The sequence below is a fragment of the Hermetia illucens genome, chromosome 2 (genome assembly GCF_905115235.1).
Source record: "Hermetia illucens chromosome 2, iHerIll2.2.curated.20191125, whole genome shotgun sequence".
In the NCBI taxonomy this organism is placed as follows: Eukaryota; Metazoa; Arthropoda; class Insecta; order Diptera; family Stratiomyidae; genus Hermetia; species Hermetia illucens.
This window is the reverse complement of record NC_051850.1, coordinates 44,863,545-44,888,912: the sequence shown is the minus strand read 5'-3', so window position 1 is coordinate 44,888,912 and position 25,368 is coordinate 44,863,545. Positions and strand designations below refer to the sequence as shown.

At 43.3% G+C, this 25,368-nt stretch overlaps 1 protein-coding gene across 5 annotated transcripts in view; it reads left to right on the top strand.

The window, feature by feature from the left end:
- The window catches only part of LOC119647624 (adenylate cyclase type 2), a 240,162-nt gene that overhangs the window by 151,471 nt on the left and 63,323 nt on the right, over positions 1–25,368 (top strand). For all 5 annotated transcript variants that reach the window (XM_038048671.1, XM_038048673.1, XM_038048674.1 and 2 more), the window contains 7 exons: positions 5,301–5,420; positions 6,088–6,282; positions 6,700–6,915; positions 7,474–7,601; positions 7,755–7,913; positions 18,392–18,524; positions 18,652–18,985. In XM_038048671.1, coding sequence (XP_037904599.1) covers positions 5,301–5,420; positions 6,088–6,282; positions 6,700–6,915; positions 7,474–7,601; positions 7,755–7,913; positions 18,392–18,524; positions 18,652–18,985 — 1,285 coding nt within the window. The remainder of the gene's footprint in view (positions 1–5,300; positions 5,421–6,087; positions 6,283–6,699; positions 6,916–7,473; positions 7,602–7,754; positions 7,914–18,391; positions 18,525–18,651; positions 18,986–25,368) is intronic.

Here is a 25,368-nt window from a genome sequence, read left to right as displayed (position 1 = left end):
GTGTCCTGGTAAAGTCACTAGCAGGGCTTTCAAATCTCCTTCTCGATGGACAGTAAAGAGTTCGTTCCCTGGGCCTTAGCCCTGGTTTCTTTCATTGACATTTTCGCCTGCTGACAGGAAACCAAATTTCTCCATTCGACTATGGCTGAATCCTTGGAATTTCACCTTCCAGATTGGACTTGGCTCTTAGCAAGCAATATCAGAATATTTTTAAGTTGGCCAACTGGTTTGAAGTGGCATTTCTGTTAACGTTGCGTGCACATTTTTGCCACAACCTTATTGTGATTACAACGAAGGACGTTTCCCACAGGCAAATCTGGAAACCATAAGGCCGGCAGCCATTAGAGCCATCTGACCATTGATTTCAAGTTGTTGGACCGCATAATTTGTTGCGCTTCCGCGCGACAATGGCACCAATCTATATCTTACTTTATCTGCTTTTCGTTTCACCTCCATATAAATAGGGGATGGATTTAGTGTACTTTCAAGTGTCGTAGCTGACGTATTCCTCATGGTCCAAGTCATACTTAGGCAACCCAACTTTGAATCTTTGCTTACCTATAGTTCAACAGCACAGAGCCGTTTGATTTTGTCCCTGGACAAGATAGAAGATGGACACGATATGGAAATCCTTGAATGATTATACTAGTTGGATTTCTACCTCTGATAAGATACAACTAGTGAACCCTTCATAGCTTCCACTATGAGTCCATTCCGTAGCTTATATAACGACCAAATCTATCAGCGATACCTCGACCGTATGATTGTGGATAAAATCCGGTTAAGCTCCGAAAGTCTGTAAGGGAATATTTATGATAGAAAAAGAAGATGTTAGATACTGTGTCCGCAAACCTGCAGATAATTATTGCGGGTAAGATGTACTTTGTATCTTCCAGGAGCCACAACAATGTATCTACTGTCAAAAGCCATACCGGAGAAGAGAGATCTTCTCTGTGGCCAGTCTCTAAAATATCTTACCTCAGACTTCGGCTTGACAAATGTGTGGACCTTTTTCCATCCCGTAGTGGTGCTTCCATGAATTTGCCTGTTCGATAGGAACGTTGCATGTATTCAAGCGGCCACCTAGAACTGTATGTATTCCTTATGAACTGATACTAGGTTTCACAGCTCTTTTAGGTGAAAACAAGTTAGACTGATCAGTCCGAAGATTTATGCGTTTGTATAGGTGGAGTACATATACTCAGGTAATACGCCAGTTAATTGGAATATCTAATCCATTCTTTCTATTTCTAGATCAGAAATGTTGCCTTTCGGGCGCGCAAATTTGTATCTAAGGAACAAGATGAATGCCCACTTTTGCGAACCAAAGTCCAGTCTTTTGATTTAGAGCTATATGAGGTTGTCGATACTGTGTTTTAATTTTGGATGCTGCCTGGTTTGGCGCCTTATATTATAAAATAATAATTCATTATTAATAGTTCTAATGAATATTCCATAATTGGTCCTCGATCTAATGAAAATAAGCAGAATCTCTTATATTTCTCTGTTGTACTTCTTTATACTTTTTATAGACCGTTGTGGTTTCGCCATCATTTAGTTCTTGAGCTTGAAGGTCTTTTGAAACCATTATGCAAGAACGGTGTCTAGCAATTCTATTTGCATACAACAGGTTAGCCTTGATTTCCACCACAATAACATATATGGGGTATATAAATATCTTGCGACTATTGATTGGACGAATGATTGCTGCAGTGGCCACTTTACAATGTTACAAGTTTAATTGGAAAATATGGCACCTCATCTACACTTTATATGAAGGTACCGTGAGCTGCACGTTTTCTCACTGAATTTAGAACTGATATTGTAATTTGACGGTGCCAAACTCATAGTGGAACCCACAGCCCATTTGTTTCCGACCGCCTATAGTTAATAGTATCCCCAGGCTGCCCCCCTGCTACCCTCTTCCGAAACAGTATCCAAATCGAGGTGTTGAAGCCAAGTTGTTTTAGAGTCAAAATCCCATTATACTTTTTAGCTGGAAGCCAAAGAAATCACTTGTTAAATGATGGCAAGTCAGGAGTCTCCTCAAGATTAATCGCGAACCCTTCCCTGTATGGTTGCAGGAGGAACAATACTATCTTTGCCAATGGCTGACATTTTTGTTAGTAAATGTTATTCGTAACATTTTACTGTATACCCCAACCGATTATAAGCAAACCTTAGTGCATTACGATGATATAGTCCTTACAGCTGGGAGCGATTTGGTGGGAGCCCTTGTATTGCCCAATGCGGATTTACGTGAAAGCGGTTTGCGGTGAGGCATTCTTTTCTAATGACAGTTTTCCCTGGTATCCGAAGTTCACCGTTTCACCTTAGCCCCCGTAATCAATCAAATTTCGACACGTAGTCAAATCTTGACTTAGGTTCTGACTACCGCTTATCATCAGGTTTCTCTTCGGGTTCTCCAGAAAATCTTCCTCATGGAGTTTCCTAAGCACGCAAGCTTGGCAAGTGGTGGGGAGAAACCCTGGCATTCATATTGATTGCTGAGGAGTTTATAGATATTTTTACCCCGTACACTTTTTATGGTCTAGCTTTTGGCACCATATCATCAACTTTTTTGCCAGACACAGACCTGCCACGTATCTCACGGGGGCTCTTGCTAGTTCCTATATTTTAACGAGCGGAAGGGTGCCAATATCTAGCGAACAGATACAAATTTGGGTGACTCGGGATAATTCGCTTACGTCCTGATCCCGTCCATATATCAGGAAACCTTGCTGATTTCTCGTCGCGAAATAGACCCGCTTTGACAGAGCGACTGAACTGAATGTCCTAATATTTTTCCTGTTATATGGAATGATGACTTTCTTAATTTTTTTAAATTTCTTAATTAAGTACAGTTTTCTCTTCATCCGCACATACACACGCTCTACAGCACAGTTATAGAGTGACTCATTCGTCGGTCAGCCTAGGATAGTGGAGTCTATTGGATGATATAACCTGCAATGGAGTTGTCCTTTCTTAGTGTATGACCTACCCATTGCCACTTCTGGTTTCTGATCAACCCGGTAGAATACCCCGAGGACCCAATGCAGACAAGTGTTGATGAAGGCTTAGAGGATCAGTAGCGATCACTTCCCATATAATGCTCTCATATAGTAGCCCAAAGTTAACATTGCTGTGGAACAGCCTTAACTTCATGTTGGTGTTGAAATAGTTGCATTTCTAGCTTTCAGACAAAACAGCAAGACAGATGTATCGCTCTTAATGCATCAAGTGACATCAAATTTGATGGGCGACATGGGCTTCCTAGATATATAAATTGGTCAACGCCTTCAATGTTCTGTCCATTCAAGCCAATAGGAAGAATGCGATGACCTGCCAGACTGAGGCCCTTCTTTCTGTTGCTATTTGTCTGCAGTCCAACTCTGCTTACTTCTTTTTAAGGTTAAACCTTATTACAGTCGGTTTACTGTCTGTCTGTTTGTATATCTGTCTGTCTGCCCGTCACACGCATTTTTCTCGGAGGCGGTTGTAGTGCTTGACACCAAATTATTCTAGAAAGGTGGGAACTGTTAACGCTCACGTATATAGTGAGTTACATCCTACGTTGAATTTTAAGGAGGGGGGGCACATACATTCAAAAGGGGGATGTAAATTTCTTTTTAATCAAATATAGTCATGTCGGGTATCAAATTAAAGGTCCCGGTTATTACTTTTCGAAGCCGGTCTTAGTTTTGACATCTGTTGGAAAGGTGAGGAGTGCGGGGGGTTGAAAGTGATCATTTCTTTAACGGACCCATTCGCAGAAACTACTTAACCGAAAAATCTTGAAAAAGTCAAGAGGGTGCGACTGAATGGTTCCTAGGCTCCAAAATACCCTCCATACCGATGTGTTCTTGAATCATATCAATGTTCCTAGAATCACGAAAGCAATGTAGGCTCCAGCAAGAACATGATCCTACCAAATTTGGTGAAAATCGAACTATTACTAACAAAGTCATAATAGGTCAAAGCTTTCGCTTCTGTGAAAATTCAGGACATTGAATGTTAATATCAATTGAAAGTGGATATTCTCACATAATATATGCATATATTACGTGCTACACACGAATGCAGAAATGCACACTCAAATCTCTTTGTAAAATAAATACGCAAAACCTTTCATACCTGAAGCGTCTAGCTTCCAGTTTCGCGACGTGTTTCAAATGTCAAATGGTTCTACCCAAGGTCCACGACTCAGTGATGCTATCAACGTAATCGATGTGTTCCAAAAAGGATCACATATTTCTGTGAAGCAAGGTGTCAAGGGGATTTTTGTCCTATTTTCTTCCTGAAAAAAGTATGCAATACCTTGTTACGGTTTTTGATATTTAAAATTGAAATCATTCTCAGGTGGACTTGAATATTTTGTAATGGTTGATATTGAATGAAGACGGGTAAATCATTGAATCAAAAGGTTTCCTTACGTTTTATGGGTTTCAGCAACGAGGTCGAAATGCCAGTGATCTAACCTACCAATAATTGCACCGTAACGTTGAGTGCCGACTGAAATTCGTTCTCCTTTACAGTCGGAGTCGGTGGCACACGGTATACAAGCCACATATTCGCTTCTGTAAGAAATATGTTTTAATTCATTGAGGAATGGCCAAATGACCATCCTCGCAGAGACTCAAGGGAAGCTCCTTTGCGAAATCTAGGACCTCAAGCACAGCACAAATAAGAAAGTCTTCAGCACCTGGGCGTATCTCTAGTGACATCTGAGATGGTTCCCTTATGAAGTCCAGGCGCTACGAATTGTTTTTCCCAAAACTTCTTTTGTGTTTGAGGCTTCAATGCTCAAACGGAGCCTCCTTTATGTCTCTCAAATGTTAGGGTCCATATTCCTGGCTGCAGACCGAATGGGGACTATTTCACTTTGCCGTTGTGTGAGTGGTATTAGAGGACTGGATTGCGAAAAGAACTCCTCCTAAATATCCGAGCCTGTTTAGCACAGATGTGTGCATGGACTTTTCGACGGGAAATTTCAGTGGAGTTTCATTTACGCTAAGTTTTACCACTTTCTTTGAATTTTTGGAATAGTTCTACCCGCTAAGTTCATTTCCCCCGACTCAGATAGTCATTTGGCCATCCGGCAATCAATTAACTCATTACAAGGTCAACAAAGCTTAGGAAATCATAACTTCGTTAATAAGAAGGATAGCAGAATTTTGCAGAAAATCGTGAACTTTTTCGGATATTCTACGCAATTTAAGACTTTTATCGCGCACTTTCAGATGAATATCTCATTTACTGATCTAAATTTATTGTATGTAATATAATATTTTACCGCACAGGGAATCCACACAATGCTACCTGTATCATGGCCTGTTTCCGTCGTTATGGCTGCATTCATGACAATCTTACATCTAGTTTATAAGATGGGTTTCAGCAGCGATCCACCGAGTTTTCAGATGGTAAGAAAACTTACAAGTATTTGAAATTGAATGCATGTTTTTGTTAAATGTCTAGTATATTTGCTCAGCAGTCATGTAGGTGTTAAAAAAATGTTGACCCCTCTTAGAAAGGCACAACCTACCCATTCCCTGTGACTCGTATGAAGAAAGTTTTTCGTTTGCGAATCGATTTAGCCCTGTTGGGATTGAAACGACCCCAACTTTCAATATTCTATAAATCATATTACACATTACATGCTATACATGTGCGAAGTCGATTCATCCCACATTCCTCCTCTGAGGATTCCTTCGTGAGTCGAAATCTCCATTTACCAGTCCTCATTCGTGGTGCTTTCTGCAATGCCGCTTGGAAAGAAATCGATTTGAATTCACCAAGGAGAAGCCTCTTCGCAAATGAATCTGCAAAATTCCGCTCCCGGATCATGAGTTTACTGACCTCGACGCTTGTACAATTTTCCACATTTTTTTGACACCCTCATGCGAATACAAATCGAATGCTTTTTACAACAAATTATATTCTATCCTTGTTCAAATATTTATGGTAATCTAACCAGGATTAATACAGAGTGGAATACTTGGAGCCTACATTTAACCAGCTCCGGTTTTCTCAGCTCCCCTCTCCGTCTACTTAATGTCCTACATTTTTCCTTCTTCATCTTTTGTACAGCTTATGGGGGAAGTAATAATGCTAGCAACAGCCTCGCTATCAGGACTTTATTATCGAATTATGTCGGATGCGGCACATAATCGTACTGTGGATGGAACACGGACTGGCATTGAACAGCGTGTTAAATTGGAATGCGAACGTGAACAACAGGAACAGCTGCTACTTAGCGTTATACCAGCCTATATTGCTGCTGAGGTATGTATTCCATATAAATCGCTCAATTCGTTTCGACGAGAAAGCAGGAGACATTATTATGGAGAGTGGCAGGCTTACGTTACATCCTTTATAGAAATATCATGAGACTGCCACGTTTGCCATTTTTAACTCCTCCGCAAAGTAGGGAGACAAATCCTCCTAAGAAGAGGGTGACATGTGATACTTCCAATAGTGGTTTATTTCGAAGTTTCACACTTCATTCTCAGAGGAAAGTTCGGTGGTTATCATCTGCCCGCGGCTGAATTTGATATTGTAATTACTCCTTAATTGAATTCTTGGCACTTCAGCTCCGGGCGACTGCCGCCTTTGTACAAATTGATCCAGCAGCACATTTACATTTTCTCGGTCCCCTTCACGTGCTAATCAACTCTCTCTTGTACCCTTCCATCGATGTAGGTCAAGCGTAGCATAATGCTTAAAATGGCGGATGCATGTCAGCGAGCTGGAGGCCAAACAACAAGATTCCATGAACTTCATGTGCAGCGTCACAACAATGTTTCCATTCTCTACGCCGACATCGTCAATTTCACCCCCTTGTCAGAGCAACTCACAGCCAGTGACCTAGTAAAGACGCTAAACGAGCTCTTTGGTCGCTTCGATCAAATTGCCCAGGTAAGTTCAGAAAAGGGGCGGGGGTGCTTCAAGTTATTGGACTGCTCGCATGGGAAAATGTTATCAGGAGCTCTTGCGATAGGAATGCTCACCAGTTCATAATGTGACTTTGTATGTGGGTAGCATCAGCTTCATCTATGTCGAGGCATGCAACTTTTCGCAAAAAATGACGGAATCCTTACAGAGTATGAATAATTCAGGACATTCCATATTAACGTGGGATGCTTATTTCGAAGAAACTTTAGCAGGAGATCATCTCTTGATTTCAAAGGAAAAATTGCATGGAGTTGACATGGACGTTGATATAATTTCGATCAATAGAGCTTAACCGACTCATGAAGGCTTTTGCTTTACGTGGGGTAAATTTTATGAAGTGGATTTCCAAGAAAACTATCCTGAATTGTATAAGGATGACGAAACGTTTTTCCCCGGGGAGCAGTCTAATCCCTTAACACATCGCCGCAGAAGAAGCACTCAACCCCCTGTGGTACGACGATGTATCACACGTGAATACAAACATGTTAAAACTGCTAACATCCTTTGGAACATCTCTTTCAGGAAAACCAGTGTTTGCGTATTAAAATTTTAGGTGATTGCTACTATTGCGTATCAGGACTGCCTGTCTCGAGGCCTCAGCATGCCGCCAACTGTGTTAACATGGGGCTGCAGATGATTGAAGCAATTAGGTAGCGTTGTTCCCAAATTACCTACATACATTATGCATTATCCTTGGCCAAGGAGCCAAGGAGCAATGGCAAGAAGAACAGGAAGAGAAAGCATAATAATTAAGTTTTACTAATGGCTTGAAATTAGCATTAATTTTATGGAATTTTTCACAGGTTTGTACGTGAAGCAACTGGTTTCAATGTAGACATGCGAATTGGTATTCATACAGGGAATGTACTGTGCGGCGTCCTAGGACTGCGAAAGTGGCAATTTGATGTGTGGAGCGATGACGTGACTCTCGCTAATCATATGGAAAGTGGAGGAGTGGCTGGGTATGTTTGAGTTGGTTTTATTTATGATATGCGTGAAGCTAGACAATATGCTAAGTAGTCTGCCGTGGTCTGACTGGGTAAAGCTTTCTCTGCTGGAACTACCTACAGGAGGAAATTGAAGAATCGAATTTGCGTGCAGTGAAGGTTTGCTCACTTTATTGGCTGACGAATGTATTCAATGCACGCCTGGTACATGTAAGGAATACACACATGAAAATCGTACCGATTACGAGGTTGAGAACATCGGAAAGTAGAGAATGTTGTATCTACTGGATTACAATTTATCACTAACACACGATTGCGTGCAATTATCTGAAACTTTAACGTCACTCTTAGGTTCCTTATGGCGTTTGATCTTTATTACGGTCCTTCTCTTGATGGAAGAGCATATTAGTTGAATAAATTGCCTTTGTTTAAAAATAAACCAACACGTAGCTGAGATTATGCTAAGGTCAAGGCCAAGGAGAAACATTTGACCCTTAAAGTGTGAAACGAGCACTTCCTCCTTTATGTTCTTTAGTACGATATGCAGTTTCTTCCATAGGACGAATTGAGTTTATTTTTTCAGATATAAACAATCTGGCTACTTGTCATGCTTTCCTTTAGTAGACTTTTAACTAATTATATTGCATCTGACTACCGGCTGCTGAGTGTGCCTTTGCACTGGCACATCTGCTTAAAGACATGAATACACTGGCGTACCCTGGAGGACTGTACGATTTAGCTACATGTCTTCAAGTACTCTCCATTTATGTGGAATAAAAAAAATGTTGGCTGTTTCCTGTGCTTTCTCCTCCTTGATCACCACCTACTCGTTTCAGGGGAATCGAGAGGTCTTTAAGGCGGAGCGATTGGACGAACTTGCCTTTATTCAGATTTTTGACAAGCAGATGGAATCTCGTCATTTGAGGCAATCTCGTCCTCCTCAGTGATCTTAATGACAAATGAATTAAGAAAATCACTGGGGCCAAATAATGCAGAGGATTTGTTTCCCTTGTTCACTTATGGAGTCTAAGAAATGATCGATGTCCAGTGCCGATAGCCTAGCCCCAACACTTGTCCATATTTTCTCCACTATTTTGCCGCTAATGGAGTTACCATCTGCCAGCACCATAGGTGACTCCTGTGCAATTCGCTGAAGGGGCTTTCTCGCCCTTGTTCCGTCGGCCAGCCTGCAGAGGTTGCTTTTGCTTTTGCTCTCCTGCTCAACCTAATCACTGAACAGTCTGCATTTGATTGCAGTATATTTCGCCTTCTGATGACCAATCATTAGAAGGTTTTCCTATGTGCCACCTCTAAAAAAAGATCGGTTGCTGGTGGGAAGCATATCTCTATTTGTATAATAATAATAATAATCGTTGGCGCAACAATCCATGTTGGATCAGGGCCTTGAAGTGTGTTAGAGCACTTCATTCAAGACCGTAACGGTACACTAGGAGGCAATGTGGTCAGCATTGCACTCGCCCGAGATTATTACCCTGATTTGACTCAGGTACTCATTCACAGCTGAGTCGACTGGTATCCGACGTCAAATCACGATACAAATTCCACTGTCACCAGTGAGATTTGAACCGCGACCTTCCGTACGACAGCCTTGCGCTCTAACCACTCAGCTATCCGGATTGCAATTTGTATAATAGTAATCTGAAATCAAAAATGTTTATTTATCACCATCAACGGCGTAACAACTGGTATCCGGTCTAGGCCTGCTTTAATAAGGAACTCCAGACATCCCGGTTTTACGGCGAGGTCCACCAATTCGATATCCCTAAAAGCTGTCTGGCGTCCTGACCTACGCCATCGCTCCATCTCAGGCAGGGTCTGCCTAATTTTCTCTTCCTACCATAGATATTGCCCTTATAGACTGTCCGCACTGGATTATCCTCATCCATACGGATGTCGGATTTTATCCACAAACTGACAGTCATGGTATGGCTCATAGATTTCATCATTATGTAGGCTACGTAATCGTCTATCCTCATATAAGGGGGCCAAAAATTCTTCGGAGGAATCTTCTCTCGAACGCGACCAAGAGTTCGGCATTTTTCTGGCTTAGAACCCAAGTCTCCGAGGATTGGCAAGATCATTGTCTTGTACAGTAAGAGATTTGACCCTATGGTGAGACGTTTCGAGCGAAACAATTTTGATAAGCTGAAATAGGCTCTGTCGGCTGCCAACAACCGTGCGTGGATTTCATCATCGCAGCTGTTATTGGATGTGATTTTCGACCCTAGATAGGAGAAATTACCCACGGTTTCAAAGTTGTATTCTCCTATTCTTCCCGTTTGACCAGTGCGGTTTGATGTTGTTGGTTGGTTGGTTTTCGGTGCTGACGTTGCCACTATATATTTTGCCTTACCTTCATTGATGTTCAGCCCAAGATCTACGCCCATTACCGCCTGCTCGCTCTGAATCAAGGCAGTTCGTACCTGAGTCTTGGCTTGCGTAGGACGTTTTCGTGGCGTTTCATCCTGGCGGATGTCAGCTTCCCCATACTAGGCGCAGACTTCCTGTGTCACTATGGATTGCTGGTGGACTTGCAAAACAAGTCTCTTATAGATTCCACGACCAACCTTAATTCGTCGGGACATATGGTATCTCACCCAGGCAATAATCTTTCCGTTCTTTTCTCTGCTCTTCTTTCTCCAAAAGTTCAGCCAGATTACTACCAAGTGTAGTCTCTCCAAACCAGTGAAGCACAATGTGCAGCACCACATTATCACTACTGGTTCCCCGATCTTCTCGCAGGTGCGTCCTCTACCATCTCAGAAACTGGCAATTGCACGGAAAGAGTTTGAACAACTCGTTCAACAGGGTATCTGCAGGCCCTCAAACAGCTGTTGGTCTTCCCCACTGCATATGGTCCCTAAGCCAAACGGCGAATGGCGCCCATGTGGGAATTACAGAAGGCTAAATGCACAGACTGTTCCTGACCGATATCCAATTCCACTCATCCACGACTTTGCACATCACCTCGCGAATTGCCGCATCTTTTCGACCTTGGACTTAACCAAGGCTTATCACCAAATCCCAGTAGCTCCTGAAGACATTCCAAAGACGGCAATATGCACACCCTTTGGACTCTTCGAGTTCACCCGGATGACTTTCGGATTGTGCAATGCGGCGCAAACCTTTCAAAGGTTCATTCACTCAGTCCTGCGAAACCTCGAGTTCTGTTTCGTATATTTGGATGATGTTTTGGTCGCTTCTTCCACTGAGTCTGAGCACTTAGCCCATCTCGAGTGCATTTTTCAACGTCTCTGTGGCGCGGCAGGATTCGCAGCATTTGAAATTTATTTCGAATGTTGTGAATACGAACGAATAGATGGCGCGGATCTATCCACTTTGCGGAGCTCGCCACGGGAATGGAGGACCGGCGAGAAAAGTGTGCCATGAGTTAGGGGCAGAAGAGAAACACATGAAGCGAGACTCACTTCTGCCTCTAACGAGCATACGGTGACACGAAGTAAAGAAAGTTAAACATCTAAAAACTTTAACAAATGTAAAATATAAGTTCTACGGTTATTGAATTTAGACTGTCTGTACTTCACTGCAGGATTCTAATTTTTGAAAGCGTTTTGCATCTGGCACAGAAGTTATCAGTTAAAAAGTACGGAGAAAATAGAACTGATTAAGAAACAGAGAGCAAACAAACTAAAATGAATATCCAGGGAAGATTTCGAAAAGAAAGCTAAATCTCCTTGAGGCCGGTTTAGTCCTAAACGTTGAAAAATGCAAATTTCTCCAAAAACAAGTGAGATTCCTCAGCCATTTCATTTCCCCTGAAGGAATACAGCCCGACCCAGACAAGGTGCAAGCGATAACAAGCTTCCCGCGTCCAAAGACAGTGAGGGAGTTGAGGAGGTTCTTGGGCATGCTGAACTTCTACCGTCGTTTCCTGCCCAAGGCCGCCCATCACCAGTCCATTTTGAACGCGTACTTGTCTGGCCCCAAAACTAAGGACACACGAGAGATCGTGTGGTCTGAAGAGGCTATCTGCGCGTTTGACAAATCCCGTCAACAATTGGCCGACGCTACACTCTTGGCATTCCCTCTGCAAGATGCACCCCTAGCCGTTTTTGTTGATGCCTCTGACATCGCAGTAGGTGCTGCCCTTCACCAAAAGGTGGATCAAGTTTGGCAGCCGTTGAGCTTCTTCTCGAAGCAGTTGAATTCCGCTCAACGGAACTACAGTACCTACGATCGCGAACTGCTCGCCGCGTATTTGAGCATCAAATACTTCCGTTTCTCCCTAGAAGGCAGGCCGTTCACAGTGTTCACGGACCATAAGCCTCTCCCGTATGCTTTGAAACAGAAGCCCGACAAAGCGCCCCCTCGTCAGCTTCGTCATCTGAGCTTTATAAGCCCAGCTCTGGCTAGAGTCAGACTGCAGACACTGGGTAAACCATCCTTTGGGGACCTCAGGGTGGGAGAGCTCCTTTTCTTCGTGGATGCTACGGGCTGACTTTGAAGAATCGAGCCGGCTAGCCTCTGCCTCCCTGCTCCTATAATAGCAGTCATGGTCTTAGGAGTTTGTGGCATCAAAACGCCGCACCACAGCACTAATTGGGCTACTGATATCTACCTATCTACCCATACTATCAGAGTAGTCTCAAACGAATTTTTAGCGCGGAGTTTGCCTAGGCTATATTCTGGCTGTGATATTCTACCCCTGATGGTAGAATACAATACATTTTTCATAGCAAGAGAATTTTGTTTTTTGGAAGTCAATTGTTTTTTTTGCCGAAAAAGGGTAGACATTTCTTATTTCTGTCTTCTTGGTCCAAACTTGAGCAAAGCTCATGCAAGCACAGTCGGAAACAAGACAAAAGGCAATGCCACCAAACGGCGAATGAATTTCCCAAATAACCCGATATTCAGTTAGTTTATTATGCGCTTGATCTAATCAAAGTTATTGTCGAATGCTGCGAATCCTGCCGCGCCACAGTCCTTCCCATGATATCGATGTCGTCAGCATAGGCCAGTAGTTGGGTGGACTTAAAGGGGATCGTACCTCTTACATTTACCTCAGTATCAAGGATTACTTTCTCAAGGGTCAGGTTGAAGAGGACACATGATAAGGCATCCCCTTGTCGTAGACCGTTGTTGATGTTGAATGGTCTCGAGAGTGATCCTGTTGCTTTTATCTGGCCTCGCACATAGGTCAGGCTTAGCTTAGTCAGTCTTATCAATTTCGTTGGGATACCGAGTTCTCTCATGGCCGCCTTACCTTGACTATGCTATCACAGGTGGCTTTAAAGTCAATGGGAAGAGAGTGCAACTGATGTCCATATTCCAACAGTTTTTCCATCGCTTGCCGCAGAGAGAAAATCTGATCTATTGCTGATTTGCCTGGAGTAAAGCCTCTTTGGTATGGCCAATGATGTTCTGGGCGTATGGTGGCAGTATTTGCCCGCCGTCTTCAGTTGGCGGGACCTCCGACTTGCCGATGTTCTGGTTGTTCAGTAGTTCATCAAAGTACTCAACCCACCGCTCCAATATGCCCATTCTGTCGGAAATCTGACTTCCCTTTTTGTCTTGGCAGGATGAACATCGAGCTATATAAGGCTTCATCCTACTGGCTTGTTGGTAGAACTTGCGCGCCTGGTGGGGTTCCTATCTGTACTTTTCGAGTTCACCGACCTGTTGGTTCCCAGGCTTCCTTTTTCTGCTTGTGAAGTCGCTTCTCCGCTCGCCGGAGTTCATGATAAGTCTCCCCGCGTGTCCGTGTCCTTTGAGAATGCAACATTACTCGGTATGCGGCATTCTTTCATTCCATTGCTAGCTTACTACTATTACTACTATCGTGGAACCAGCTGTTCCGACTTTTTTTGCGGCTGGGGTCAAGTATGTTTGTGGCCACATCAATGATATTGTTCTTCAGGTGATTGTGAAGATCATTTGTTGATGCTTCATCTGCAAGATCTCTGTAGACTGCGGTTGTTGCGGCATCTATTTCTCCCTTAACTCTCACTTAATTGTCACAGGGGATTCTAAGTTGTGTTGCTATTCGAGCCCGGAGCACCATACCAACTTGACGGTGATTCGGATCTATATTGCCCCACCGCCCCCGCCTCCCCCTCCATATGTTCTGACATCCATCCAGGATGAGAGATGGCGGCGTTTAATCAACACTTGATCAATTTGGTTGAAAGTGGTCCCGTGTTGAGAGGCTCATATATGTTTGTGAATTGCAAACCAAGTACTTCCAAAAACCATTTCATGTGACACTGCTAACTGAATAATCCGCAGTCCGTTATCATTGGTATACTTATGTAAGCTATGGGGCTCAACGTATTGACTGAATACGGGCTCCGCCTCTACTTGACTGTTAAAATCGCCAAGTATGATTTTGATATCATATCTGGGACAGGCTTCGAGGGTCTGCTCAACTGCCTCGTAGAATTTATCCTTTGACCCTCTGTAGGGGCGTGAACTTAATGAGGCTTATATTTGTAAATATGCCTCGCAAGCCGAATTTAGTTTTTAGGTGCCGTAGGCTCGCCTTCATCCTTCTCCGGCTGCAGTTTTTCATTAAGAAGGAACTCCCAGCGTTCACTACGTGGAAGTGGAGATAGGGTTTGGTAGTAGAGCTGTTGGTGTTGGTTCAGCAAGCGTTTGCATTAACATAAACCCGCCCGATGAACAAAAAAGGTTATGAAACTTTTCAAATAAATGAACCAAGAGCTAGTTGTTTTACATAGAGATAAAGACAAGTACTCTTCGGAAGTTCAAACGGCGATATCTTTCATCGTATAACTGCAACGGCCTGTGATCCAGAGACTTTTGGAAGACAACTACTTACAGGAGGATAAATCCCAAGACGAACACAAGAAATGTGAAGCACTTGAGCTATGGTCCCAAGGAAAGGATAGCCAACTCTACTCCACAAGGTGGGATGCGAAAAGGCAAGTCACCTAAACTTTGAAATTAAGATTGAAAACCCAACTCATCCTTATTCGACAAACCGAAACGAAGTTGGATGCTAGAGGGTATCTTCCACAAGTTTACATAATATAACTGGACAGTACCTCGGGAAATCTAGGCATCCCCCACGGATTATGCCATACGTAAGCTGAACTTCACGAGAAATTTTGCTGTGGACCTTCCAGCCAGGGCAAAGTAGAAGACCGGTGGCGCATTGCAAGACTATATTACAGTATTCTTTACGGACGGATCAAAGGTGGCCTATGGAGTCGGCGAGGGGGTTTTCACACGGTGTATCCAAGTTGTATGGTCTCCCAGGTTTCGCCAATGTATTCCAGGCGGAAGTACTGGCGATATTGGAAGTCTGTCGATGGCTGGAGCGTGATTCGAACCCCAAGCGTAACATAGTCATCAAAGTCTTGTACTCAGCGACGACACCTTCCCGGCTGGTAGGGCGTTGCAGAGAGAGCGCTGAACCGTCTGGGCGACACGCTCAAGGTCACTCTCCTCCGGGTTCCCGGGCATAGGAACATAGAGGGCAATGAGCGGGCTGACGGACAGTCCTTCGGCGAATACACTCGATGTTCCGGTGGCGGCTGTCGAGACCCGAGTCTACTCGCACTGCCTAGCAGTCGCGGGCCTGAGATGGCGAAGGCTTACAAGCTGTGTCAAGTCAAGGAGAATTTGGCCCGCCTATAACATAGTTCGATACACTCGGCTCGTCCAACAAGGTCTGTATACTTTAGGTTCCAGACATGCTGGGTTGGAAGGCAACGAGGCGGACGAATTAGCCGAAAAAGGAGCAGGGACGCCTTCACACGAGCCAGAATCCTTCTGTGGAATCGGAAACGGTTTCATGGCTATGGATCTAAGAAATGAAGAGGAACGGTTAAGGGAACTCTACTGGGTGGGCCTACCAGGGATGGAGCAGTCCAGGGTACTTATTGGGGGATACGAACCCATACGCACAAAGGATTGCTTAAACCTCACCAAAATGAACCTCCGAATCATAGTGGGAATTCTCACTGGTGATTGTCGGCTGAACTATCACCTAGGGAAGCTAGGGATATCCACGGACACTGCCTGCAGGTTTTGTGAGGAGGATGATGAAACCTCTATACACGTCCTGGGACAGTGTCCGGCACTTGTGCAAAGTAGGTCGAGGCATCTGGGGGAACACTTAATACCAGATGCAAAGCTGAAAGATCTGGAAGTAGTGAACATACTAAAGTTCCTATCGGTTATAGGCATGCTTGAGATACTATGATCAATAGGTACACTATAACCAGTAAAAGGGGCACAATAGTTCTTCAAAGACGCGATGCAACTTTCCTTTAACAGAATAATAGTAATAACATAGTCCGATTACGAGGGCTTTTATGTCAGACGCGTGCAAATGTGTACAAGATTACAGCAGTGCGCACGGGGATCATACGCTCAACTCGACATACCTTCCAGTTCGCATTGCCAAAGCTGCGGTTAAGGGGGGGGGGGGGGGGGGGTGGAGCGACAGGCACTTCCTCTGCGATTGCCCAGCTCTAGCTAGAGTCAGGCTACGGACACTGGGTAAATCATTCTTTGGGGACCTCAGAGATTTCTAGCTGCAGGGTGGGAGAGCTGCTTTCCTTCGCGAATGCTACAGGCTGGCTCTGAAGATCCGAGCCGGCTGGACTCTGCCTCCTTCCTCGCATAGCAACAGTCACGGTCTTAGGAGTTTGTGGCATCAGAACGACGCACCAAAGTGCTAAAGGCCACTGATACCTATCTACCTATCCCATAACTGGACAAACGTTGTATTCCGAACTTAACGAATTGAGGACCGCATGCTATGAATGTCTAGTCCCACGTTGGATGCCAATTCTTCAGGTTTTTGGGACACTCTTATTGACCGTGATCAACTCGGATGGTGTTTTGGCCACTCCCCGATTGCCATTATATAACTACCGGGCCAAAACTAAACTCAGCGCTAAAGTAAATGCGAAATGCCTCAAAGGTCGCCCGGCATAGCGGGGGTAAGTTGCGAATTTTACGTTTACGTTGTGCAGAATAGGAGTCTCGGTTATGGTATCAGTTGATATTGATGGACAATCGTCCATCATTCCCTATTGCCCTTATTGGTTGAATTTGAAATTCTTGCCAAAAAATTTAATATATTATATAATGAGCTTGATAGAAATTTACAAAAGGTTCACTTAAGCCCTAAAATTTGAGTAATGTTTTTTAATATCAAAGTCCAACATGAACCTCTCACTCTCACACTTACTCCGACTTCCATTCAGCTGGGTACCACTCACTAAGCAAAATTCCCAAAATACCTTGAATCAAGCTCATTATATTCAAGAGCAGAAGGAAATTCTTCAAAATATTTCATCAATTTTCGTATTACAAAAGCTCTATGAATTTTTTTTTAAAAACAATTTCTCTTTCTCATGCTGTATAGCTTCGCCCACCCACTTCCATTCATTGTTCTAGTGGTATTTAAATTTCTTAAAAATATGTGCATAGCAAAATGCTGGGATTCCCCGGCATAGATTGAAATCCAGCCACCTTCCGAACAATAACTCCAGCAGATACTTCCCTACATAGATATCTGCTTCGAGGGTGGGCCCCGATGATAAATTAATTTGAGCGTTCGCATGAAAATAGACGGAAAATGGAGAGGGGAGCTTGCTTGCTTTACGGATACTTCTTGAAAGTTTTTGAAATATTTTTGCATTAATTTGGGAATCGAGAAAGGGAGGGGGCGAAAACCTTGTAGGACGGTATTTGCAAATGTTGGTATTATTACATGTCCCTGATTCAAAATTTCCATTGACAATTTGCTTAAAACGTTGAGTAAACTTAGGGATGTGCTTCCCTTCTGGTCTGTAATCTATAGCCACTATCCTTTCGTGAATGTATATTCATTAAAGGATCTGAAACGTGTTTCCAACAATTTATTATAATTTCAATCCCTCATTGAAATCTAACTCACAACTTAAAACTTTTTCTCAAAATAGAACTAAGTGAACCATTCCAGGGATCTGAAATCTCACTTCGTCCGAAGGTTTCCACGCGCTCCCTGAGTGACTAGAGTAAGTATCAAAAACATCCTTAAAAGATTATTGAATTTCTGCTTTCGTCGGAATTGTTTACATTGTCCTTCCTACTAAAGTCACTAATGGAGAGATTGACTCTCTTAATTTTTCCCCAAAGTTTTCACTTGATGGCTTTAGTCTAGGCGACTCAATTTATTAGCGAATTTCTTGCCTATCAATCAACACTCATCCTATGTTTAGACAGCTTGAAATAGGTGATTTTAAAAAGGGGGATTTTTTCATGATTGCGCAGACAACTTGACATCGTCTCAGATTTTTGCATCTCAGAATGAGAAGATTAAGTGTTTCGAGTGTCTGAATTGGATTTTTAAGACAAGATTGTATGCTCATACCTTTGTTCTTGTTAAATGAATATAAAAATAAATTGTTAAATAAAAGTATGAATACATAAAAGAATCAGTTCAAAGTCCCAAGGACTAATCACAATTTTAACTCTTATTAAAAAATTTCCAGGCGGGTCCACATAACAAAGCAAACCCTTGAGTACTTGGGCGATAAGTTCGAAGTGGAGCCCGGAAATGGAGGTTCACGGGACCCATATTTAGCCGATCACAAAATCGAAACATATCTCATTATCCCGCCTAAGGTAAGCATGACACAACAATTCAATCAATAAAAGGACATCCTGAAATCCTCCCATTGAATTTCAATGCATTCTTTTAAACTACATAAATCCGCATCGACCCAAAAGCTTTTTCTATCAATTTCCACAGAAGATGGCACGGAATCTTCCGCAAGTTGTTGAAGTCCCCAATACACCACCACCGGAAGCAACGGTCCCGCCGGATTCATTGCCTGTGAATCAGATTAGCATATCGGAACCGCCCTCGGAAAGTGATAAGTCGCCAAGTGAAGGAACTTTAAGCGACAGTAACAGAAGAACACCTGAAGAGAAATCAAGGACGACGCTTCAGTTGACACCCACAATCGCTGAGGAGGGTACCGATGGTGCAGATAATCCCAACAACAAATCGTCGTTATCCTTGCCATATGAAAGTGCTCAACCGGAGGCTCCTGTGAAAGAGCGTCGGAAGCTTTCCGTACAAGGTGAGTGAATGAATGAATAATTATTCAGGATTTTCTTTTACGTTTTTTCCTTCGCTTCCTTTTCCTTTCGCTTTCTTTGTGCGTTTGTGAAGTTGAGGTCGGGAAACGTCAGATACAAAAGGTCAATCCTTTGAATTGATGATGTTTTCATACGTGTGGAAATTCTTGGAAGGCTCGCCTGGCTTGTTATGCAATTCCCATAAATTTCTCTTATGGAGGAGGCGGAATGTACAGTAAATACACTGAACCCACTCAGTATTTCGGTTTAAGATGACTTGTTGAAATATCAGCTAAATGAGATGTTAATTTTGTGTGGGTATTTTGACTTTAGGAATCCCTACCTCCAGAAATCTGGAGGACCATGATAAAAGAGACGTTTCTCATTGTTTCCACTTGCAAATGTTTCCCCCGTTTCTATATTAAGATATTTTTGGGAAGTTGCTTGGGATTCAAAATGAGCCCTACTTCAATTTTCAAGAAATAATAAGATGCCGAAAATTGAAGTGCTAATTACTTTAATGTAAGAGGGATATGATTACTTTAATATATATACCAAAGAACAAACATAAGGCACACGAGACCCTCTGGCCCTCAATTTCCCGAAAATATATTTTCTGAGCCACCTTCGTCTCTGATTGGTTACCCCAAGTGCAGAAAACATTATCATCTAAGATCCATTAACCAACAATTTTTATTGAATCTTATCTATCACATTTCAGAAAAGTTGCTTTTCTAATGATTGCATAAAAGGGGGTCGATTTGTCCCTTGTCGGAGGCCATTGATAGATGATTATGTACCTTAGGTTAGTTATTGGATCAGTGGAGTGGTGAGTTTTGACCATGAACTTCTGCACGAAGTATTTTCCCAATCAGACTCCAACTCAGCCCAATAAGTTTGGGGTTAAAAATACGCTCAAATTATTCCTTGATTAACGTCGAAGGAAACTCAAAAGCGACATGTTTTAGATAGGAACTGACTTAAGGATTACGACTTCTACCTATCAAAAAAGGTTTCTAGAACGTGCACCCTCTCGTCAACAGCCGTTTCGAAGCCCCAACAATACTTGCTTCTTGCAATTTGAGTGAGAATTGCGACAATATAGGCTGGCTATACTGGACTCAAGCGAAGTAGGTCGATAGGAACTTAGGGAGTACTCCTCTCTCCTCCTCTCCTCTCTCTTCCTCTCCTCTCTCTTCCTCTTGGCACGACTGTTTGTGTACTCTAAAAAGCCTAGTTGTAGCAGACGTGAATCTGGTGTGCGACTTTTAGTCATCTCCACTCCCATCTGGTCCCCAAGAATAATGGCGAATGTCGGCATTGTGGTTAGTACAGACGCCTTAGTGATCTGACGATTATGCACGGGAAACCTCCTGAGATATTCCAAAAATTTCCAATTTGCAGAGCTTTCGGACTCTTCGATTCTACACGGATGACTTTTGGCTTGTTGCATGATATTCAGTTCACCTTCTCAACCAAGTCCGAGCATTTGTTACATCTCGGGTGCATTTTTCAACGCTTTCTGGACAATGGCCTATTTCTCAACGTAAAAAATGCAAAAATCCCGTTGCCCAAGACAGTCAAAGACCTTAGAAAGTTCTTGGGCATGGTAAACAACTACGGCCGTTTCTTGCACCCTTGCGGCTCACCACTAGTTCCCTCTTAATGGGGTCTGGGTCTAACATCAGGGAATCCGGGGGAATCGGGAGTTTGTGTGGTAATTGCAAGCTACGCAGGGGTTTGGTACCATCAGGCAATAGTCGGTAGATGCAACACTTTTGGCATTCCCTCAACAGGATGCGCCTCTAGGTGTGTTTTTCGATGGCTCAAATATTGCAGTTGCTATTGCTCTTCACCAAAAGATGAGTCAAACCGCGCAACCAAAGTAGCTGAATCACGTTTAACGGAACTACAGCACATACGACTGTGAGCTATTAGCCGCGTATCAGAAGACAGGCCGCTTACTTTGCTCACGGACCTTAAGCCTCTTACATTTGGTTTACTCAGCTTTGGCTCCTAACTTTTGATAAGGCAGTTTACTTCGGTTAGTCACTGTTTTTCTGTCCCAGAACAGTGGGAACAGATTTTTTGGCGATCTCTGAAGGGTAGAATGATAACGCAGCTCCTCAGAGCCTGCAATTGGACTCCAAATACACGTTAAAGGAGTTCCCTACCTTCAGCTTACTTTCCTCCGTGTGCTGCGAAATTTCCGAACCGACCAATTCGTATATTCCGGTCACTTTCATAAGGAAGTATTTCGCTCAGTGCACAAGTTTCTCCACCCCGGCATCCGGACGACGAACCGGCGGGTTGCTAACAAATATTTCTTGCCGTTCATGAATAAGGATGTTAATTCTTGAGCCAGAGAAGCTATCGTATGCCAGAAGAGTAGTAGGTGAGACCCTATGTCAACGAAGTGCTTCCAGACCACACATCTCGCCATTATAGGTTCTTTGCGAGATTCATACAAGTATTGCCTTGCGATCATCGATCGGTTTTCGTGGTGGCCTGAAACAATATTTGTGAAGGATATTACAGCACAGCCATGTGCTGAGGATTCTTCACTTTCATGTTCCTGTCGTAATAATCACAGACCATGCAATGCAGTTCGAATCTGCTGTTTTCTCGCAAGTCGGAAAACACTTCGATTTCAAACATCATCGGACAACTGCCCTCCATTCCCAGTCCGGTGGAATGTTGGAACGTTGACATCGGATTCTGAAAGCTGCTGGTATGGCCATTGCCAAATTGAAACCACCGCCGCGATCTTGTCAGGCGCTTAGGCAGCTCAAGGTCGGCATTCGCATCCTGGTGAGAGTTGACGCCACCCGTAGGCCACTGCAGCCACGCTTGATCTGGCGGGATCTGGACGTTGGAGGCAGATCAAAGATGGTGTAGGGTTAAGTTCTGTTGATTTAACGTACGTTCCTGTCGTGTAAAATTAACCCGACGGTCTTCTTAAGAAACGGATTGAGTTTATGATCTCTGTCGAAGCCCCGCTTTAACAAAGGGAACAGTACCATTATATACTGAGTTCAACATACTAGTGGATGCAAGACCTACGTAAATCCCTACTGAGCTACGAAGTACGGCATCCGAAATGAAACGCAACTTCACGCGTTGATCGCTTGGACGTCAACCACAACATCCATGAAACTGCCGCTCGAAGGCCAACCGCTAATAACCGGGCTAAAAGTATACGAACCAAGAGTTTTCCGAAGACATGTAAATTCAGTGGGCTATCCTGGTTTCCATGATACCAATATATCACCATCATAGTAAGGTGTCGCGCTGAAAGCCACTTCGGATGGGCCTCCGTGCAAGCTTGGGTCTGACCGCGTTTAGAAACCTTGGAGCATTACGGCAGCAAACCAAAATGAGTACAACGTTTCCCGGTATCATCTCATGGAGGCTATCCTTGGCCACTTGATTTGAGATTCACCTTCCTCGCCGCTATCTCAAAACACTCCTCTAGATAGACCTCACTCACAAAAATCTAATTGGATCAACGCTTTGAAGTGTGTTAGAGCTCTTGACTCAAAACCGCAACGGTACACTGTAGGCGACAATGTGTGTGAATAACCCTCTCGCAAATAATGAGAACATCGGACCGCCACCAAAAGTGCCTTTAACTCTGGTGTGGGTAAGTTTTTCTCAATTTGCTTATGTCCCAAAGGGATGTTGCTAGACCTGGTTGATTACGGGAACGTGAAGGCGAATTTATGAATGCAAGGAGCTGACGGCTTTCTTCATCACTTCATCACTATGAGCAGGGTGAGTGCGTGTATTTTCATCTGTCGAAAAAATAATCCTGGAGCGCATTAAATACCACCTACGTAGCTTGATTAACATAGAATAGGTTTCCGCTCTGGATTCTTCTGTATCAACTGTATTAATATTGTATTATTGTATTAATGTATTAAGATCCCAACTTTATAGTAGACATCCCCAATTCACCTGCCTTACTTCGATTTCAAGAAGGCTTTGAATACTATGAATGTATTACTTAGGAGGGTCATTTCAGAGAAGCTATTATCTCAGAGCGACATATAGCGATGTAAAATGTCATGTACTGCCGCTGGGTAGAATCTCAGAAGAAAGTTCAAGCCGGGCTGCTGCCTTGACTGGAGGACGTAGATGGGTTAAAAAAAAAAATCATCACATCGTCTCTGTTTTGTGCAAAGTGTAGAAGTGCCATCAACTTAACGCCAGTATGAAGAAGCTGCAACTTTGTCATGCTCTAGAAGTATAGGGTCTACAAATAAGTTCTGTCGGTTTTCACAATAGATGGCGCAGTTTGTTTTTTATTCCATTGAACCACATTTCCAAACATTCATGGGAAAGCTACTGTCAATAGCCACAAACGTCAGTATAAATTATTTAATTGAAGTGTAAACAACAATATTTTTTTCATCAACGAAAATGGCCAATTTTGTACCAAATAATGTGTTTTTGCGGGGAGTTCATTATTTGAATATGAAGAAAAAAGCAACCGAAAGTCATCGCATTTTGGTGGAAGTTTATGGTGACCATGCTCTATCTGAGCGAACGTGTCAGAGGTGGTTTGGACGGTTTAAAAGTGGCAATTTTGACTTGGAAGACGAAGAGCGCGCCGGACGGCCAACAATTTTTGAAGATGAAGTATTTGAGGCATTGCTCGACCAAGATCCATCGCAAACGGAAGAAGAACTTGGAAGAACACTTGGAGTCACTCAGCAAGCCATTTCCCACCGTTTAAAAGCAATGGGAATATTCCGAAAGGTCGGAAATTGGATTCCGTATGAACTGAAGCCAAGAGACGTCGAACGCCGTTTTTTCACGTGCAAACAACTGCTCCAACGACAAGAAAGGAAGGGTTTTCTGCATCGAATAGTTACTTGCGATGAAAAGTGAATCCATTACGATAATCCCAAGCGTCGGGCAACGTGGGGATACCCCGGCCATGTCTCATCATCGACGGCCAAAGCGAATATTCATGGTGAGAAGATCATGCTGTGTATATGGTGGGACCAGCTGGGTGTGGTATACTATGAGCTGCTAAAACCGAACGAAACGGTCACGGGCAACCTCTACCGACGTCAAATGATGCGTTTGAGCCGCGAACTCAAGAAAAAACGGCCGCAATACCAGCAAAGGCATGATAAAGTTATTTTGCAACATGGCAATGCTCGTCCACATGTTGCACAGCCCGTTAAAACATATCTAGAGATGTTGAAATGGGAAGTCCTACCCCACCCGCTGTACTCTCCAGACATTGCTCCTTCTGATTACTATTTGTTCCGGTCGCTGCAGCATGGCCTGGCTGACCAGCACTTCTCCAGTTACGAGGAACTCAAAAAATGGCTCGATGAGTGGATAGCGGCCAAGCCGGCCAATCTTTGGCGCGATGGTATCTATGAATTGCCTGAAAGATGGAAGAAAGTTGTGGCTAGCGATGGGCAATACTTTGAACAATGAATGTATAACCAATTTTTCACAATAAAGCTTCAAATTTAACAAAAAAACCGACAGAACTTATTTGTAGGCCCTATACATGGTGCAGATTAGTGGAGGAGGAGTCCAAGCAACTGTGGTAAATTGAGACACTTTGGAGCATGTTGCTAAGAATTGACAACAATAGCGCTGTGATAGACGCGCCATTCCACACATTGGTTTTTAGACAACCATGCATACTTTACTTACGTATTGTGTCAGTGGACTATTCAGTTTCGACCTTGAACTCCTATATTCATTTTTCCAGCGATATAAGGATAGCAATGACAGATGAGCATTACCTTCTTGCCGCGCCTATCAACAACGCGTGCACGCGACAACCTGCTTTGGCTACATTTTTGAGCATAGTTGATTGGAAATGGTTTTCATTCTCGGCAGCAGAGTTCTGCGAGCTGCTCCAAGTTGGTGAAGTTTCGAGCTCCTCTTTGTTCTGTAGAATAGCCGAAACGTTGCTGGTAAGGCTTTAGTTGAGAAACTATGACGGCCAAACCACTTCCGTAATTTCGTTTTTTTCTTTCTACAATGTCCACAGTCGACCTTTGTTCCTCGGTACAATATCGTCCGGGTCAATCGCGATTTTTACTGCAAAAGTTGTAGAGTCAGTTACTGAAAGAAATTACAAAAGTAGAACTGTCAACTATATATGGTGCCAAACCTTGCGCTCTTATCTGTCAACCACATTCGAGCTATTACTACACTTCTACTATTTCTGCCAACTTCGTCGCATGGTCGCTTGTCTTATAAACTGTAACATTCCCTGCGTCCTTAAGTGGATTACCACATTCAGGACAGAGGGGAGAACGATCCAACCCCAGAAGGGGAGGGGGGAAAATTTCAGCGACAAAGGGGCAAGGAATCTCATTGTGCACTTTTTGCGTAGGGATGAGGTAGG